This window comes from Mus pahari, chromosome 13 (genome assembly GCF_900095145.1).
Source record: "Mus pahari chromosome 13, PAHARI_EIJ_v1.1, whole genome shotgun sequence".
NCBI lineage: Eukaryota > Metazoa > Chordata > Mammalia > Rodentia > Muridae > Mus > Mus pahari.
Genome location: NC_034602.1, coordinates 55,361,452 through 55,376,197, shown reverse-complemented (window position 1 = coordinate 55,376,197; position 14,746 = coordinate 55,361,452). Strand labels below are relative to the sequence as shown.

General features: G+C 46.8%; 1 protein-coding gene across 6 annotated transcripts in view; it reads right to left on the bottom strand.

The window, feature by feature from the left end:
- Nucleotides 1-3,816: 3,816 nt before the first annotated feature.
- Tbc1d1 (TBC1 domain family member 1) overlaps nucleotides 3,817-14,746 on the bottom strand; it is a 189,891-nt gene continuing 178,961 nt past the window's right edge. For all 6 annotated transcript variants that reach the window (XM_021210417.1, XM_029545051.1, XM_029545050.1 and 3 more), the window contains 2 exons: nucleotides 9,873-10,046; nucleotides 3,817-5,571 (listed from right to left, as the gene is read on the bottom strand). In XM_021210417.1, coding sequence (XP_021066076.1) covers nucleotides 5,371-5,571; nucleotides 9,873-10,046 — 375 coding nt within the window. In that variant the 3' untranslated portion in view covers nucleotides 3,817-5,370. The remainder of the gene's footprint in view (nucleotides 5,572-9,872; nucleotides 10,047-14,746) is intronic.

Genomic DNA, 14,746 nt, shown 5'->3' with positions numbered 1-14,746 from the left:
ATCTTGAGGGTGCACCTACTGGGAAAACACAAACCAATTCGGGTCTGCCTAGGCTATGTAGGGAGGACCAGGCCAGCCCAGTCTGTATAGTGAGACTGTGTCCCTCAAAAAATAAAATCACAAACAAAATGGACTGAAGTACAGAGTGGAGAGAGTCAGAATGAGTCATGGGTTAGACCCAAAGACCTGCGCACTAACTTTTGGGAAGCCTGCTAGTTTAGCTTTGAATATTTATGTCAGGGCCCAAGAGCTGTACAGTTGACATTTGATTAAACACAAACGGTGCAGGAGGAGCACCCGAGAGGTCCTTGGAGCTTCTTGAGAGGGTCCCAGGAATTAAAGAAATACCTGTTAAGAACATCATGACCCATGCAGACAAGAGTGCCCCCGAGGTCAATGAATCACAATTACACTATTCACCTTTGTTCTGGTTTTATTCCTGTTGCTATGAGAAATATCCTGACCAAAAAAAAGCAACTTAGGGAACAAGGAATTCATTTTAGTTCATAAGTCTAGGTTGTTGCCCATCCGTTGAAGAAAGTCACAAAGGGAGGAGCTAGAGACAGCTGGCCATGTCACATCTATAGACAGAAGCAGAAAGGCAGTAATGTCATCCCTCAGAAGGCTGAGGTAGGAGATCATCAGGTTAAAGGGAGTGGTAGGGAACATAGCAAGGCTACTGGAAACTGTAATAAGGTTGGTTATCCATAGCAATGTCTGGTTGCCCAGAACCTGAGAAAGGGCACCACAGCAATAACTGTGCTGAGACTAGGGGTGCTCGGTGAGATAGCTAAGTGTGACACAAGGCACTCACAAGGCAACACTCTTTTCTCTCCTTTTCTGTCATGCTCCCCCACCCCAGCTCTACTCCTCTATATAACAAAGCCAACTTCAGACCCAGAACCATGAAGTTCTTGTAACCTGCAAGAAAAAGACAACCCAGACAGCATATCTACATGGAACACAGGTGAACACAAACATGTGTCTAGGTGGTAACAAAAACCAAAACCAAACAAAACCCCAAAGACTAGACTAGGGGCGGGGGAGCATGAGAAGGAAAGAAGAGAGTGTCACTTTGTAAATGCCTTGTGTCACACGTACCGACACCCCCACATCGATGGTCCGGAACAGAGGGCTAAGCAGGCTGAACCCGAATAAAATTTACTGAGAAAGTAATATGGGAGGGCTTTGTAGAAAAGGATGGTTTGGGAGCCGGACCAACCTGGCAAGATATGGTCATCAACAGTGGCATGACTATTATGGGAGAAACCAGGCACTCCATGCTCAGATATGAGGCCCCGTACACGAGGAAACCCATATCTAATACTGTAAAGCCCACCTAAAGAGGGTTTAGGCTCTAGGTTGCAACCTAAGACTGCAGCCTAGCAGAATTAATATACTATCAAACCACCTCCTAAACGTATCTTTATAGCCACATATAGAAGCTACCCTTAGCCTTAAACAGGGGGACCTCCGCCACCCCGTGAGGCTGATTGGGAAGCGACATCCAATTAAAATAATGAAGCCTTCATTGTTCTCCTTAAGAGCACAGGCTAGAGCTGGGAGAACAGCCAATGAGAGAACACCTGCCTGGCATGCACAAGGCCCTGGGTTCAAACCCCAGTACTGCAAAAACCACACTTTATCCTCAGCTTTGAAACAAACTACTTCATTCAAAACACTTATTTTCTAATTTGTTTGGCCATTCACAAATACACACATAGTAGTAGTAGGGGCTTACAGCAGAAACAACCAGCTGCCCACAGATCACCTAGCTACTTAGAATGCCAGTTTAAAGTTTTGTTATCTGCTCTAAATTGTCTAAATGATTTGTGGCCGCAGTGTAAGGAAACACTTGCTTGCATTTCCCCAGTTATACTAATCACTTCCAGACAGGACAACAGGAAACATTCGATTCAGTGGAAGCCTTCCTTTCTCTAAAGTCAAAGGCAAGTTTGTGTTGAAAATTTTCTTCTGAAAACATTGAGTTGGGAAGATTTTTGTAAAAGAAGAAGAGGAGGAGGAAGAGGAGGAGGGGAGGAGGGGGAAGGAGAAGGAAGAGAAAGAGGAAGAGGGGTACAGGTGTTAAGCACATCACTTCAGTAAACACCTAATGGGGTCGGAGTCTACCGCAGCCCTCTTCTACCCTGGAGCCCACACTGAGGACCCTGCCTAGAACACCTCCTTCTCCTAACTCAGGTATGATAAAGCTGTAGGAGGCAGTTCAGGAGTCAATTCCATCTGGCCAGCCTTGGCTATGTGAGCTCCTGTCTTGGAAACTACAAACTGTAAAAATGAACTGCAATTTACAATTTAAGTTGGGAAGTGTCCACTGCAAGGCTGACAGGATCCTGACTGGGGATACAGCCTGGCCCTCTAGCCAACCACTTGAACCTTCTTTTTCACACCTTCTTTTCTTTATAAACTGAGGTAAGAGGAGACCCCCTCCAGATTTTCCTAGTCTAAGAATAATTTGTTACACCAAATCCTTACACAGTATTCAGACTTAAAGAGCCCAGGGCTCGTCACTTAAGGAGAGAGTAGGAAGTTCCAGGTGTCAACAGGAGTCTTCCAGCTTTCTCTCTGCAGAAATCAGTCCCTGACACTGAACTCGGTATGGGTCACTAATTGTATTTAGACCAAGGGCCTCTGTAAAATGAATCATGTGTTATCACTCAAACTACAGAGGTACCAAAATTGCCTGTGTTAGTTTGCATCGTCAACTTGGTTAATCCAGAATTAATTTCCCACAGCCCTTTACTCTGAGGGTTCTAGATCAAAATGGGGTCTAGGACCTATCGCTATGAGACATGGAAGACCAAAGTAAAGGCCTGTTGTCCCTGAAGGCCATCTTGTCCAGCACGACAATGGAGACGCTTGGTAATCCCAGTGTCCTTTCTTTGCTTTATTCCCAGCTTCTTTCTACAGGAGTGCTGACGGAGGAAGGCCTGAGGCCTACCACCAGACCCTTGGCTACAGAGCCACTGCTGGTCACTAAGGCAACAGTAGCTTCTCACACAGTTCCACACTCCCTTGTAGGCCCAGTGGTTAGACAACTGGGGTCTTCTCGAGTCACGTACCTCCAACTGGTCCCTCACTTCTCCACCTGAGAAGCAAAACTAGTTTTCCAGTCATGAGAGTTGCCCTTCTTCCACGTCTCCAAACCCCAAATGGATGATGCTTTTCTATCTACATGTAGAACGGGGCACCCGAACCTAGGGACCACATCTGATTGTCACCAGGTTCTACATATCAGTGCTTAAGGGACTGACTCAAGTGTACAAGACAAACAGTGGCAAAGAAGGACAACCCCCAAGTGTACATGAAATTGCAGAGTTGCTAGGTCACCAGCTGTGACCATGTCCAACCTATACCTATAGGTTTACTATTGGTATATGGTATGGTATACAACCTATACCTATAGGAGTATGTATGCATGCTACTCTGGCCCAACGGAATCTTGTGCTGATGGACGGTGTACATACAATGGGAGGAGCCAGTTTCACCGATGCTAATATTCACAGCTCTGTGGAAAGGTGTCCCAGCATCATCAATGCTCTGGCACTGATACTGGAAGCAGAACTGCTGATAGCTCAAACATGCCCTTGCTAAAGGGATGACATGCATACCAAAGCCTCCTGCACTCCTAGCTGTAAAGCCAAAACTCAAGAGTTTGAAAAACAGACACCACACAAAAAGACACAGGTGTGTGTACTCAGGGGCACACAGTTAGCATGCACACCTGCACAAAAAGACACAGGTGTGTGTACTCAGGGGCACACAGTTAGCATGCACACCTGCACAAAAAGACACAGGTGTGAATAATCTGTTTTATTGCTCTTTTCTTACTGTAGGGTCAGTGTTTTTTGAACAGTAATAACATGTCCAAAATTCAACATTAAAACATTCAAATAACAAAATACAACGTGGAAAGAAGCTGTCCACTGTTACCCTCCTCTGACTACCCCTGCTCCAACCAACTGGGGCCGGGAATGTTGGTTTACGGAGAGACCTCTCTTCTGACCCAAGCCCATGTGGGAGTCTTACATCCCTCCTGGCCATTTGGTGTCCCTTTGATAGGGCTAGGAGATCCCAAATGACCCCAGCAGTGGTGGTCTCTCCTTACACCCCAGACTTACAAGGCTCCTTTCCTACTGAGAGAGCTGCAGCAGACCTCCACGAACAGGAGGGCCAATAGAGCCCAACGGCAGGACCAATTCCAATATCCAGGAGGCCCTGTGCTGGTGGTTCTTCCCTAAGCCTTTGTACGTTAAAAAAAAAAAAAAAAAAAGCTGTTGCACACATGGGTGATGTTCTACACAGGACCAGCTAGAAGAAGGGTGACTGTGAGCTGCACTCTGCTTGAAGGCACAGGGTCCTCGCCATCCCAAGGAAGGCGTGCATGTGTTTGACGACTTTCAAAACACACTTCCTCCTTCTGAGAAGCTGTCAGCTGCCATACACCTGATTGCAATCTGGTTTCTTTTGCAATGTTTCAGAATCTTAGGAGCCCCTGGAAATCTTGATATGTTTTTGTTCCTTCTATGAGAAATCAGATTTCCAAGGGGTCAAGGCTCAAAGGAAGACATGGCGGTGGTACATCATTTATCAACAGACAAGAATAAATATGTGACCCTATAGTGTGGATATGAAACAATCACAAAGAAATAAATATGTCAGACCCCACAGCTGTAGGTCGCACACTAGCAATAACAGGGAATCTAAAAAACTGTGATTTTCTTATGAAACATTTACCTACTGTGACTTGAAAGGGTAAGCAAAAACCATACTAAAACACTGAGTTTGTAAAAGATGGGCTCTCTTCAGTACCAACGGGAGTGACTGTAGAGTCAGGAACAACCAATATATCTGATTTAAATAAACCCCTTTCTTCCTTCCCCATGGTCACCTCAGGTTCCATAATAAAAACGGACAAGGACCCACTGCACCTCATGGTGACATCAAGGGCACGGTCCCAGGAACCTTTCTTGCAGACTGACAAAGGGTCAGACTTCTGCCTGAGGAATTATTTCAGACCCTTCTTGTTTCTGGAGCACTGCAGTCATGAATGCTCTTTCCACACACTGTGTCTCTGCAAGGAGGTGGAGGAGGAACCATAAATGTAATTTATTCATGTCCATGCCAACTAAAGCTACAACAACCAGGACTGGAAAGGGGACGGATTAGAACCAAACACAACAATAACTCTGAGACTTTTGTCCTCCAATCCCAAGTCTGAGCTCAAAAGGATCTGCAGGCTGGTCAGCCAGTTTCCTCCCTGAGAAGTTCTCTCTTCTCTGCCTCTGACCGCCATCTCTCTCCATTAAGGCTTGGACAGTGTTAACGGTGCGCAGTCCCTGCTGGCAGCTGTCAGTCACCCGTGGGCTCCAGCTGGGTGCACTCTGGCTCGGGAATGCTGGGCCGGGCGCTTTGCCTCCGCAGCTCCTCCACCATCTGCAGCAGGGCGGAGCGCTCCACCTCCAGGGTCAGCGCGGCCTGCTTCAGCTTACTCTCGCTGGTAAGGAGTTTCTCCACTGTGGCTTCAAGGCTTTGGATCCTAGCGTTTGCCACCTGGAGGATGGAAGGAGAGAGGAAAGTGTACCTGCCTCTGATTACACAAGCGGGGGTTGCTGTGAATGCCTCCACCCAGCCTTCGGGACTTTGGAGCAGGAACAAGCCTACTGATGATCAGCTCTGGTCCCAGAAGAACGATCCCAGCTTCCAGTGCAGGCCTACTGGACCCTTACAAACGCCGACATTCTCCTGCATCTTCTGCCCTGGCGTAGCCCCTCTGGGGACCAGGGATTGAGAAATCAGCATTAGAACATAGAGGGACCCGGACCCCCAATCCCTCTGGAGCTCAAGTAGACACCGGATGCTGCGATGGGTCAGACTGAAAGCACACAGCATAGTCTATTCCAGCTAACCATATACCTACACTACAAACAATTTCACACTCACAAATAGCCACACGGCTTCTATGTGATGGTCCACTTGTGTTAGGCATAGATCTCTAACCTGAAAGCTGGTTTTCTAATTTTTCGTGTACTAAGATATCACTTCTAGAAACCAGGCACTTCTCATGACATGGAATGCCAGAATCGGCAGCATTTTGCTGATGTCTCTTTGTACCGTTGTCCACTGGCCATGACCAAATTTGTAAAGCACAAGCCCCCAGTCTTGCTCTAGGGGAGAAAATACACACCAGGGCCAGGAAAGCTTTGTCAGCCCTAACTCCTGTCTCCTGTCCTCTAGGGCAGGCATCTCAGGGGTGCTAGGCTCTGGTGACCTGAGGGCCCTCAGTACTGAAGCGGCTCTAGCCCTGCAGTTTACATGACGGCCTTTCTGGCCCTACTCCAGCTCCCAGCTGCACTGTGGGACTCTACACTAAGGGCAGGCCTACCTTCCTAATCTCTCCACCCTCCCTTTACAGGCCCATTCATTTTAGTGAGGGAAAGTAGATATACTATTTTCCTACCTCATTCTTAAAACCAGGAAAATCGTTTTTTTTTTTTGTTTTTTGTTTTTTGTTTTGAACAAGACAACCTTGGTGCTAAACAGAAATCCTGTGACTCCAAGTCTAGCGCCAGCTGCACTGCTAGAATATGGAGTCAAAGGAGAGAATGGATGGGGGATGTGGGGGGGGGTGCAGGCCAGCAGCTTCAGAGAGGAGTGGGCATGCCTGGTGCCTCTCCTTGAGTGGGAACCTCTCATCCCTAAAATTCTGCCCACTGTCCAGGCGTGGGTCTGGCCCGTCTGTGTTCTGTGAACCATGTAGCTCAGGGACTGGGAGTGGGGGACTAACTAGTTTGCATGGCTAGAGAGTGAACTAGTTTGCACAATGGTTTACCAATGGCACGGAAGGCCGGTCTCCTTACTACAGTAAAGAAAGCACATCTGATCTCTCAAGATCTGGTCCCCACAGGCGCTACAAGAGCTACTTGTAGCTAACTGATTATTAGGAAACATTCTCACACCATTCTATTTGCCACCACCTGGTATACAAAATTATCTTATCTACTGCTTGTGAACACCAGGTTCAAGGGTTTCATCTCTTACTTGTAGACAACTCTGTGAGACAACCTATTTTTATATTTACTCTGCGCTATTTTAAATGAATGAGCAACACTGCTAATTAACCACTGGACGTTAAAGTAAAACAGGCAAAGAAAATTTAAGAAATATCTCAAGTGTTTTATAAATAAACAAACCTTTAATAGCATTTCAAATTAAAAAAAATTAGTTCTAGTCTGCTAATTTAGATGGCATATATACATTAACCCTAAATTTACCATTTACAGTTTAAGACTCTATTAAATGTCAGAAATCATTTTTGGCAATAATCTATGATTGCTATTCTTTTATGTATATTTACATGGACTTGACTAACTTGTGCCACTCATGAAAGTTAAAGATACCTTTGAACTTAAAGGTTCTGGCAGAACGCATGTGCTCGCTGCCTAGAAGACTGAACCTTAGTGTGTATTTACTGAAGGCCTTTGTGAGGAGGCAGGACTAGAGGGGTACGCAGGGCCAGCACAGGCTGTAGACGCTGACCTCACAGTGACTACTGATATTTTGAATGTACAGTCTTTCATGTTTTTTTTTTTTCTTCACAGAACACACATCTATTATACTTTTAAAGAAAAGCATACCACATGGTTTGTTTATTAATTTGCTTTTCTACTTAATACATCAGAAGCATAGCTCAGCACATTCAAAATCAACAGCTGAATGTTGTGTACTTTGAATGATAGCATAACGTGACCTATCTGTGACCAGTGTGCTGTTTCCAGATTATTTTCTCTATACCGCTTCTATATAGACCCTTAGGTGTGCTGGGCCAGTGTTACCTATTTGAGATTTTGTTAGGCACTGCTAAAGGTTGCAGAAAAGATAGAACTTGCTCATAGTAATGGAGGGCAATTTAATTTTCCCACACAGTCACTTCCACTGCTGTCTTTACAACCTAATTTCTAAGGTCCATAGTTATTAAAGTACAGCAAGTATCAATATTAACTATTGATTGTGGTGATTGTGGTGTATCTACTGTTAGGCTATCTTTTTTTTTTTAGATTTTTTTTTTTTTTTTTTACTCCAGCTTTCTTTCTCCTCATGAGAAAACAGGTATCAGTGTGTATGTACTATTTGTGTTTCTGTGCCACACTACATTTTCTTAAATGTTTAAAAAAAAAAAAACCAATACACTTTGGTTTGTCCATCAAAGGTATGAACAGAACCAAGCTACAATATAGCTTATACCATGTACTTTAGCATCATACTGAAAACCTTCTTATTCGCAAGGGAGCAGATGCATGTGGGATACACACTTACGGAGAGAATCATGGGGAAGCCGCTTCTACATTAGCACAGAGCCTAACCACACAGCACCATAATCCCTTGCCCATGTTTTCGGGAAGGGCAATGTGCAACTCAGCTTGTGTGTACCTACAGTGGGCTAGCAACCCTGCAAGCCTGGAGAAGACTCTCCTAGAAGTGTAGGAGCCCTGGCTCCAGAGAGCATGAGTGACCACGGTGCCTTTTCTTCAGTATGCTGGCTTCTCAGCAGTGACTCACAGCCCCCTCAGACAGAAGCAGTGTGTGACTGCTTTCAAACCTCCAAATACGGACATAGGATTAGCCAAAACCAGGAACCTGGTGTATACTTCTGCTCACACAAAGCTGCATGCTTCAAAAAGCAAATGTGAACTCTGTGGGACGTGCTTACTTCAAGGTCTAGGTCAGGGGTCCACTACTGGCTTGAAGTCACTGGAAGGGACCTGCACAGTATGCCCTTGTGGGACAGAGCAGGCTCTTTGTCCCCTTTAACTTCCCTTCAGGTGACAGCTGAGACTTCTAGGGAAGAGTGTAGCAGCATATTTTTAGTAAGGACAGATTAAGCAGTGTGACTTCAGATGTGCCTGGCAGTTAGGATGAGCGAGGGAAGCTTTTTGATTTTGCACACTCCTGTGGTCGAGGGCTGCGGAGAGAAGGGCATTTGGGTGTGTGTGGGGGGTAGGGAGCAGAGTACTCAAATGCCCACCTTTCTCACATCATGGACAAACTCAGCAAGTGGTGGCTTTCTATGGAGAGAGATCAGAACTGGATACAGATGGAGAACATTTCTATGGAGCCCTTACGAGCCTCCATTTACAACCTATTAAAAAGCGTTACTCTAATCATTTCTGAACATGGACACATTCTCTCACTTACACCATCAAACAAGGGGAACTCATGGTTACTCAGTGCCACTGGACTGACAGAGAAGCCACGCCCTGCAGTGGCCTTTGCACGCCTATCAGGGGCATTCCCTCTTCCTTCTGCGTGGACTATTTATAGTGCTGGTCCTCTGTGTCCTTACCTGCATTCACCCACTTAAGATGGGAGGGTCTAGAGGGAGAACCATGCCACTTAATAAACAGATCTTTGCATTTGAATCAGACTTATAAATAAGAATCATCTGTCCTGATATGTTTGTTAGATAGATTTCTAAGTTCCTTCCTTCCTTCAGTATCTCTCCAAGGACCTGGCCTGTTTCACCCCTCAGGCAACAAAAGCTTAAGACTCTCTCATCATTATTCAAAGCACAATTGTTGGCAGTCAGCATCTGGGACCAAGCTGGTCTCCTACAAAGCGTAGTGTAGAAAGGGCCTCTCAGAAAGCTCCTGGACTGTCTGACCGCAGCAAGGACATTCCGTCTGCTCCATAATAAATGGGCTGCTTCTCCTGGGACACCTCTGATCGCGACTACAAAGAGCGCGGGGTGGGAAAGGTCCTGTGGTCCTGGGAAAGCCCGGGCTGCTGGTGCCTTTGGTGAGTTAATGAGCGACTACACAGAGGCTCGGGAAGCTGCTTTGCAAATACGCTCTTACCTGTAACTGCTCCAGGAGGTCAAGGTTCTGTTTGCGCAAGCTGCTGTTGGTTTTCTCCAACTTATCCATTCTTTGGTTGTCACTGAGAGGAGAGGAATCTATAAGCTCTTCTTGGAGCACGTGGTACTCTACCTCATAGGCCTGTAGCTGCTTGGCGATGTCCATCTCAAACACCTGTTGGGCAGAGAAGTCATCAGGCTCAGCCACAAAGACAGGCCTCCACGGGCACAGGTACCTGTACTCACACTCATGTGTGGAAGTACATGGGAGAGGAGAAAACTCAGCTCTGACAAGGTCAACTGTTTTACATGGTGAGGATAACGAACACCTAGAGGTAATTCCAAAGGAAAGGAATATGTATAGGTTCTAACACTCTTCCTTCAAGGCCAAAAAGATTTTTTTAAGAAGAGACCTAGAGAGTCAGCTGAGCAGTTAAAAGCACTGGCTGCCCTTCTCGAGGATTCGGGTATAATTTTCAGCACCCACTGGTGGCTCCCAGCTCTAACTCCAGTTCCTAGGGGAGCTGACGCCCTCTTCTGGCCTTCATAGGCACCAGGCACGCAGTGGCATAGACAAGACTTTGAAAACTGTAGTTCTTAGTGGCTTTTCCTGCAAATGCTATGAAATACCCTGACTATAGGTTAAACGTGACAAAGGACTCATGTTCTGTTTGCAAGGTCACCACATCTAGTTACGATTCAGCTGGGTTTTTAAGAGTTCTAAGAATGACAAAGTAACGGGACTGTTTATAGAAAAAGTCCTCTTGACTCAGATCTGCAGAAATGAGCCAACCCCAACTGCCACCCACACAAGGACGAGCGAACACAAAACTGATGCCATCCAGGAGGCAGTGTCTGCACTTTCTCCTGAGGAGGAAGTGACAGGGCTGGAGTGGGCCCAGGGTGAGTCAGCAGACTCCTGCTGCAGCTCAACGCAGCGCCCTCTCTCTGGTAAGGTAAGCCTGCAGGCTGAAGCCACCCAGCAGAGGCCCACAAAAGCTACTTTTCCCATGTTGCTGTGACAAAATGGTCAATGAAAGTAACAGAACAAAGAGTTTATTTTTGCCCAATTCAACTGGTGGGGAGCCTGGGTGGCAGGAGACAGGGTGGCAGGAGCCTGAGATGGCTGGAGCCTGAGGTGGCTGGAGCCTGAGGTGGCAGGAGCCTGAGGTGGCTGGAGCCTGAGGTGGCTGGAGCCTGAGGTGGCTGGGCGCAATACATCCACAGCCAGGAAGACTAGAGCCAAGTGCAGCAGCTCAGGTCACTGTCTCCTTTCTACTCCCAGGAGCTGTCTCTCCTGGGACAGTGCTGTCCACATTTAGGGTAAGTTTTCTCACTTTAATTAGCCTAATCTGGAAACCGCCTTAGACCAGTCCTAAGGTGATCCTATCTTGTCAAGCTGACAGTGGACAGCAATCCTCATGGGGCCTGGCAGTCTAGAACAGTATTCTGAGAATGGAGTCACAGCTTCTGAAGGACAGAAACTGTACTCTACTGCATTTCCTAACTAATGCAGCCAACACCCTTCCTAGCTGTGGGAAGCCAGCTTCCCTCCAGGGTCCCCTACAGGGGGGTCCCCTATGAGCACTGAAGCTGTCCTCCAAAGTCCTGCCACATTCCTGAGTTTTCAGGTTAACTCCATGATTAATACTAAGTAGATTCGAGTTAGTCTATGCAAAATACTAAGTCCCAGGCTGTCACTTCTACCTGATTTCCTTTGGTTCCTGAGAGGTTCAGTGGGCACCATTAGCATTTCGCATCCCTGGTGACTGGCTCAGGCTGGGAGTCAGCTTTGACACTGAGGATCTGAATGACTACTCCAAGTGACTCAATCTCTCTGGGCCTCGGGGCAGTACCGCCTACCTCCCTGCACTGAGCTGGGGATGAAGGGATAGTTCACAGAAGTTCCAGTGCAGGCCTGGAAAGCCTTCGTCTTCGCTGGACCTTTTGGAATTGAACCTCATATCTCAGCAGAACTGCATGGGATACGCACTGTGGGGTTCCCAACGCCATCAAACCGCTCCTGTGTAATTCTGAGGATGGAAAAACTCACTGAGTTTAAAGATTATTTCCTATCCTGGGAAACTTGGCAACAAAGCCTCTAGCCTTTTCTACAGACTCATGATGACATGTTAAGGCTAAGATGGATCACAGGCTGTGTGCCCTTCTGGGCCTCCATGAATTCTTAATAAATATCCTGGGTTCTCACTGTCTCAGTGTAATTGTTGTGTGCCCTATGGATGGTCCAAACCCACAGAAGACTGTTTGGTGGGGCGAGAGCCATAGCCCTTGAGTAGCATGTATAACTCTTGGGCTTGCCTTGGCAAGGGACTGAAGAACAAAGGGATGGCAGTAAGGGCCTTGTTCTTACCTACTTACAGGTCACAAGTGGCTGACTGACGCAGAAAGGCTAAGATTAAAGCCTGATTCCACAGTGATACGGCAGAGAAGCACAGTCCATGAATTGAAGACCGGAATGTCAGACACTGGGTACTGATGGGAAGGGGTTCACTTGTAGAAGAAGCCCAGCTTCTCCCCCTCTGAGCCTTCTGAAGCCCAGACCCTGAGCAGGGTCACTCCACAGCCCACGGAGCAGGCCCTAGTCTGCTTTCATCTGGCTCCATCTCGGACTCCACCTCGAGCCTTCCACTTTCCTGCCTCTCCATTTCTCCAGTTTTCAGAAAAGTGCCAGAGTTTTGGTGCTGAAAAGAGCATTTTCTTCTGCTTGTCAAAGCAGGAATTATTCATTTCCTTATGCTCAGTTTTTGTCAAAAAGACATCCTGTCAGTTTTATTACTGAAGCAATAAAGCTCCAGGCAGGAAGCACAGAAGGCAAAATCTCCCGTACAGCTTCTGTCGTCTGTGTACTTCCTTTCCTCTTCACTGTTCCACGCATACTTTTCTAGTTGTAACACAACCAACACCAAGTATCCTGTCCCACTCACCTTTTTTTTCCTCATAATTTTATGTTCTGAGGGCTTTCTTGTGTGACACCATGTCCCTGTAACTATCAGTATAAACGGCTTCACGATTCCCCACCAGCTCAGTATACCGCAAACATATCAGACCCTTCAGCAAACGCTTGCCATCTTGATGTTTCCAATGTTTTGTTATTACAAGCATGACTCTAAGAGAAGCTCCTTACACACAGGCTTTCCCTGTGCTTGGGGCCAGCTCCTAAGGATGCGCTCCAATAGCTGGGACTATGGCATCAGAAGGGTCTGAATGGTTTACGAGTTTGTGCTTACTGCCAAACCACTTCCCAGTAGGAACAATCTAGACAGATACCACCAGCATGCACTGATGTGCCAGACACTGCATGCCCTTGGCATTGCACACTGGTATTAAAAAGCTGGCTTGTTAATCTAGCAGGTAAGGCATTATCCATGAAGCTAAATATTTCCCTAGATCTGGGTGTGCTAGATGGCTCTCCTTGTATGTTTATGTTCTTGGCTCACTTGCTATTGAAGACTCAGGGGTTCACGTTGCAGTTTTTGGACAGGGTATAATGAAGGCACTGTCAGGTGGCTTGGACAATCAGCTACATACTTTTGACTTTCTTAACTTGTAGACCTTTCCCCCAGTCTGTTAGTCTCAGTGGCTACTACGGCAGTGGGAGCAGACTGCCTGGATACCCACAACAAGGGGCACCCTGTCTACAGTACTTGTAAAAACAATAATAAAGCTAACTGAAAGTCAATCTGATTTTAATTATCATTACATGTGGTAGTGGTAAAGCACTTTCCCCCCTCTTGGAGTGGCACTATTGACTGTCCTTCTACAAACTATTCCTCTCCACCAGTGCAGTGCCTCCTGAAAGGGCACTAGAGGCCGGCCACACTGCTGCTGTAGCCTTCTCTGAACACAGGAGCTTTGAGAAGACTGTTTTCTACCCCGCCAGGTCAAGCACAACAGGGAACTTCTCTTAATATTGCTGCTCACGGCATAGCTCCCACATGGTCCTGGGGATCCTGTAAACCTGTGGATTCTGGAGGCAGCAGGTCTGAGTGGAGCCCCGATTCCACCTTCCTAACAAGTTCTTACGTGATTTGACAGTACCAGTCTGGAATGGCAGTACAAAGACTAAAACCATGTGGCAAGAGGCCATAGGTCTGCCTCCAGAGCAGCCCTGTGACCTATCCTGATGTGAACTGAACCAAGGCTTCAGAGTCACAGAAGACTCACTGTAAGATGACTAGAACTCTGTTAGTGCTGATAATTCCCAGAGGGCCCTCTTAAGGTGCTCATGGCTTATTGTATCTAACAACTGTGGTGAGCACAAGATCACATGGAGGAAGGCTAGTGGCTTGAGACACTCACCCTTGGAAATACCTCTGATGCTGCTCCCAACATGACCCAACTGAGTCGGGGTCTGGCTGGGGCCCAGCTGCTTATGTAGTCTGTGGAGAGCATCGAATGAACTGGGGTTACACTGTCAGAGGGGATGGCCCTCCACCACGGTCTGTCTATGCACAGGGCTCTGTCATGTACCAACCACATCCCTCACTTCCACCCTGACAACTTCCCAGGCTACTGAGTTAGTTAGCTAGCTTGCTCTCTGGTGTCGGTTCCAGATTTAACTACTCTCTCAAGGGGCGGAGACAGAAAGCCTGAGTTCTCAGAGGTCAGGTTCCATACTGAATCCTGAGTGAGGAGGAGAGCAGAGAGCTGCCGGCACCCCTACCTGTTTTCTATCAAGACTACTTCTGGGATGAAAACCTAGGCTTCAGATGTCCATTTCACCCAGCGTACCCCTCATTACCTCATCAAAACGCTGAGCACGTCTGACATTGGAACTACCCCACGTATGTTTTCTCCCATGCTCCTGGCGTGTAGCTAAGCAAATTACAGTCTGTTTTTTTTTTTTTTTTTTTT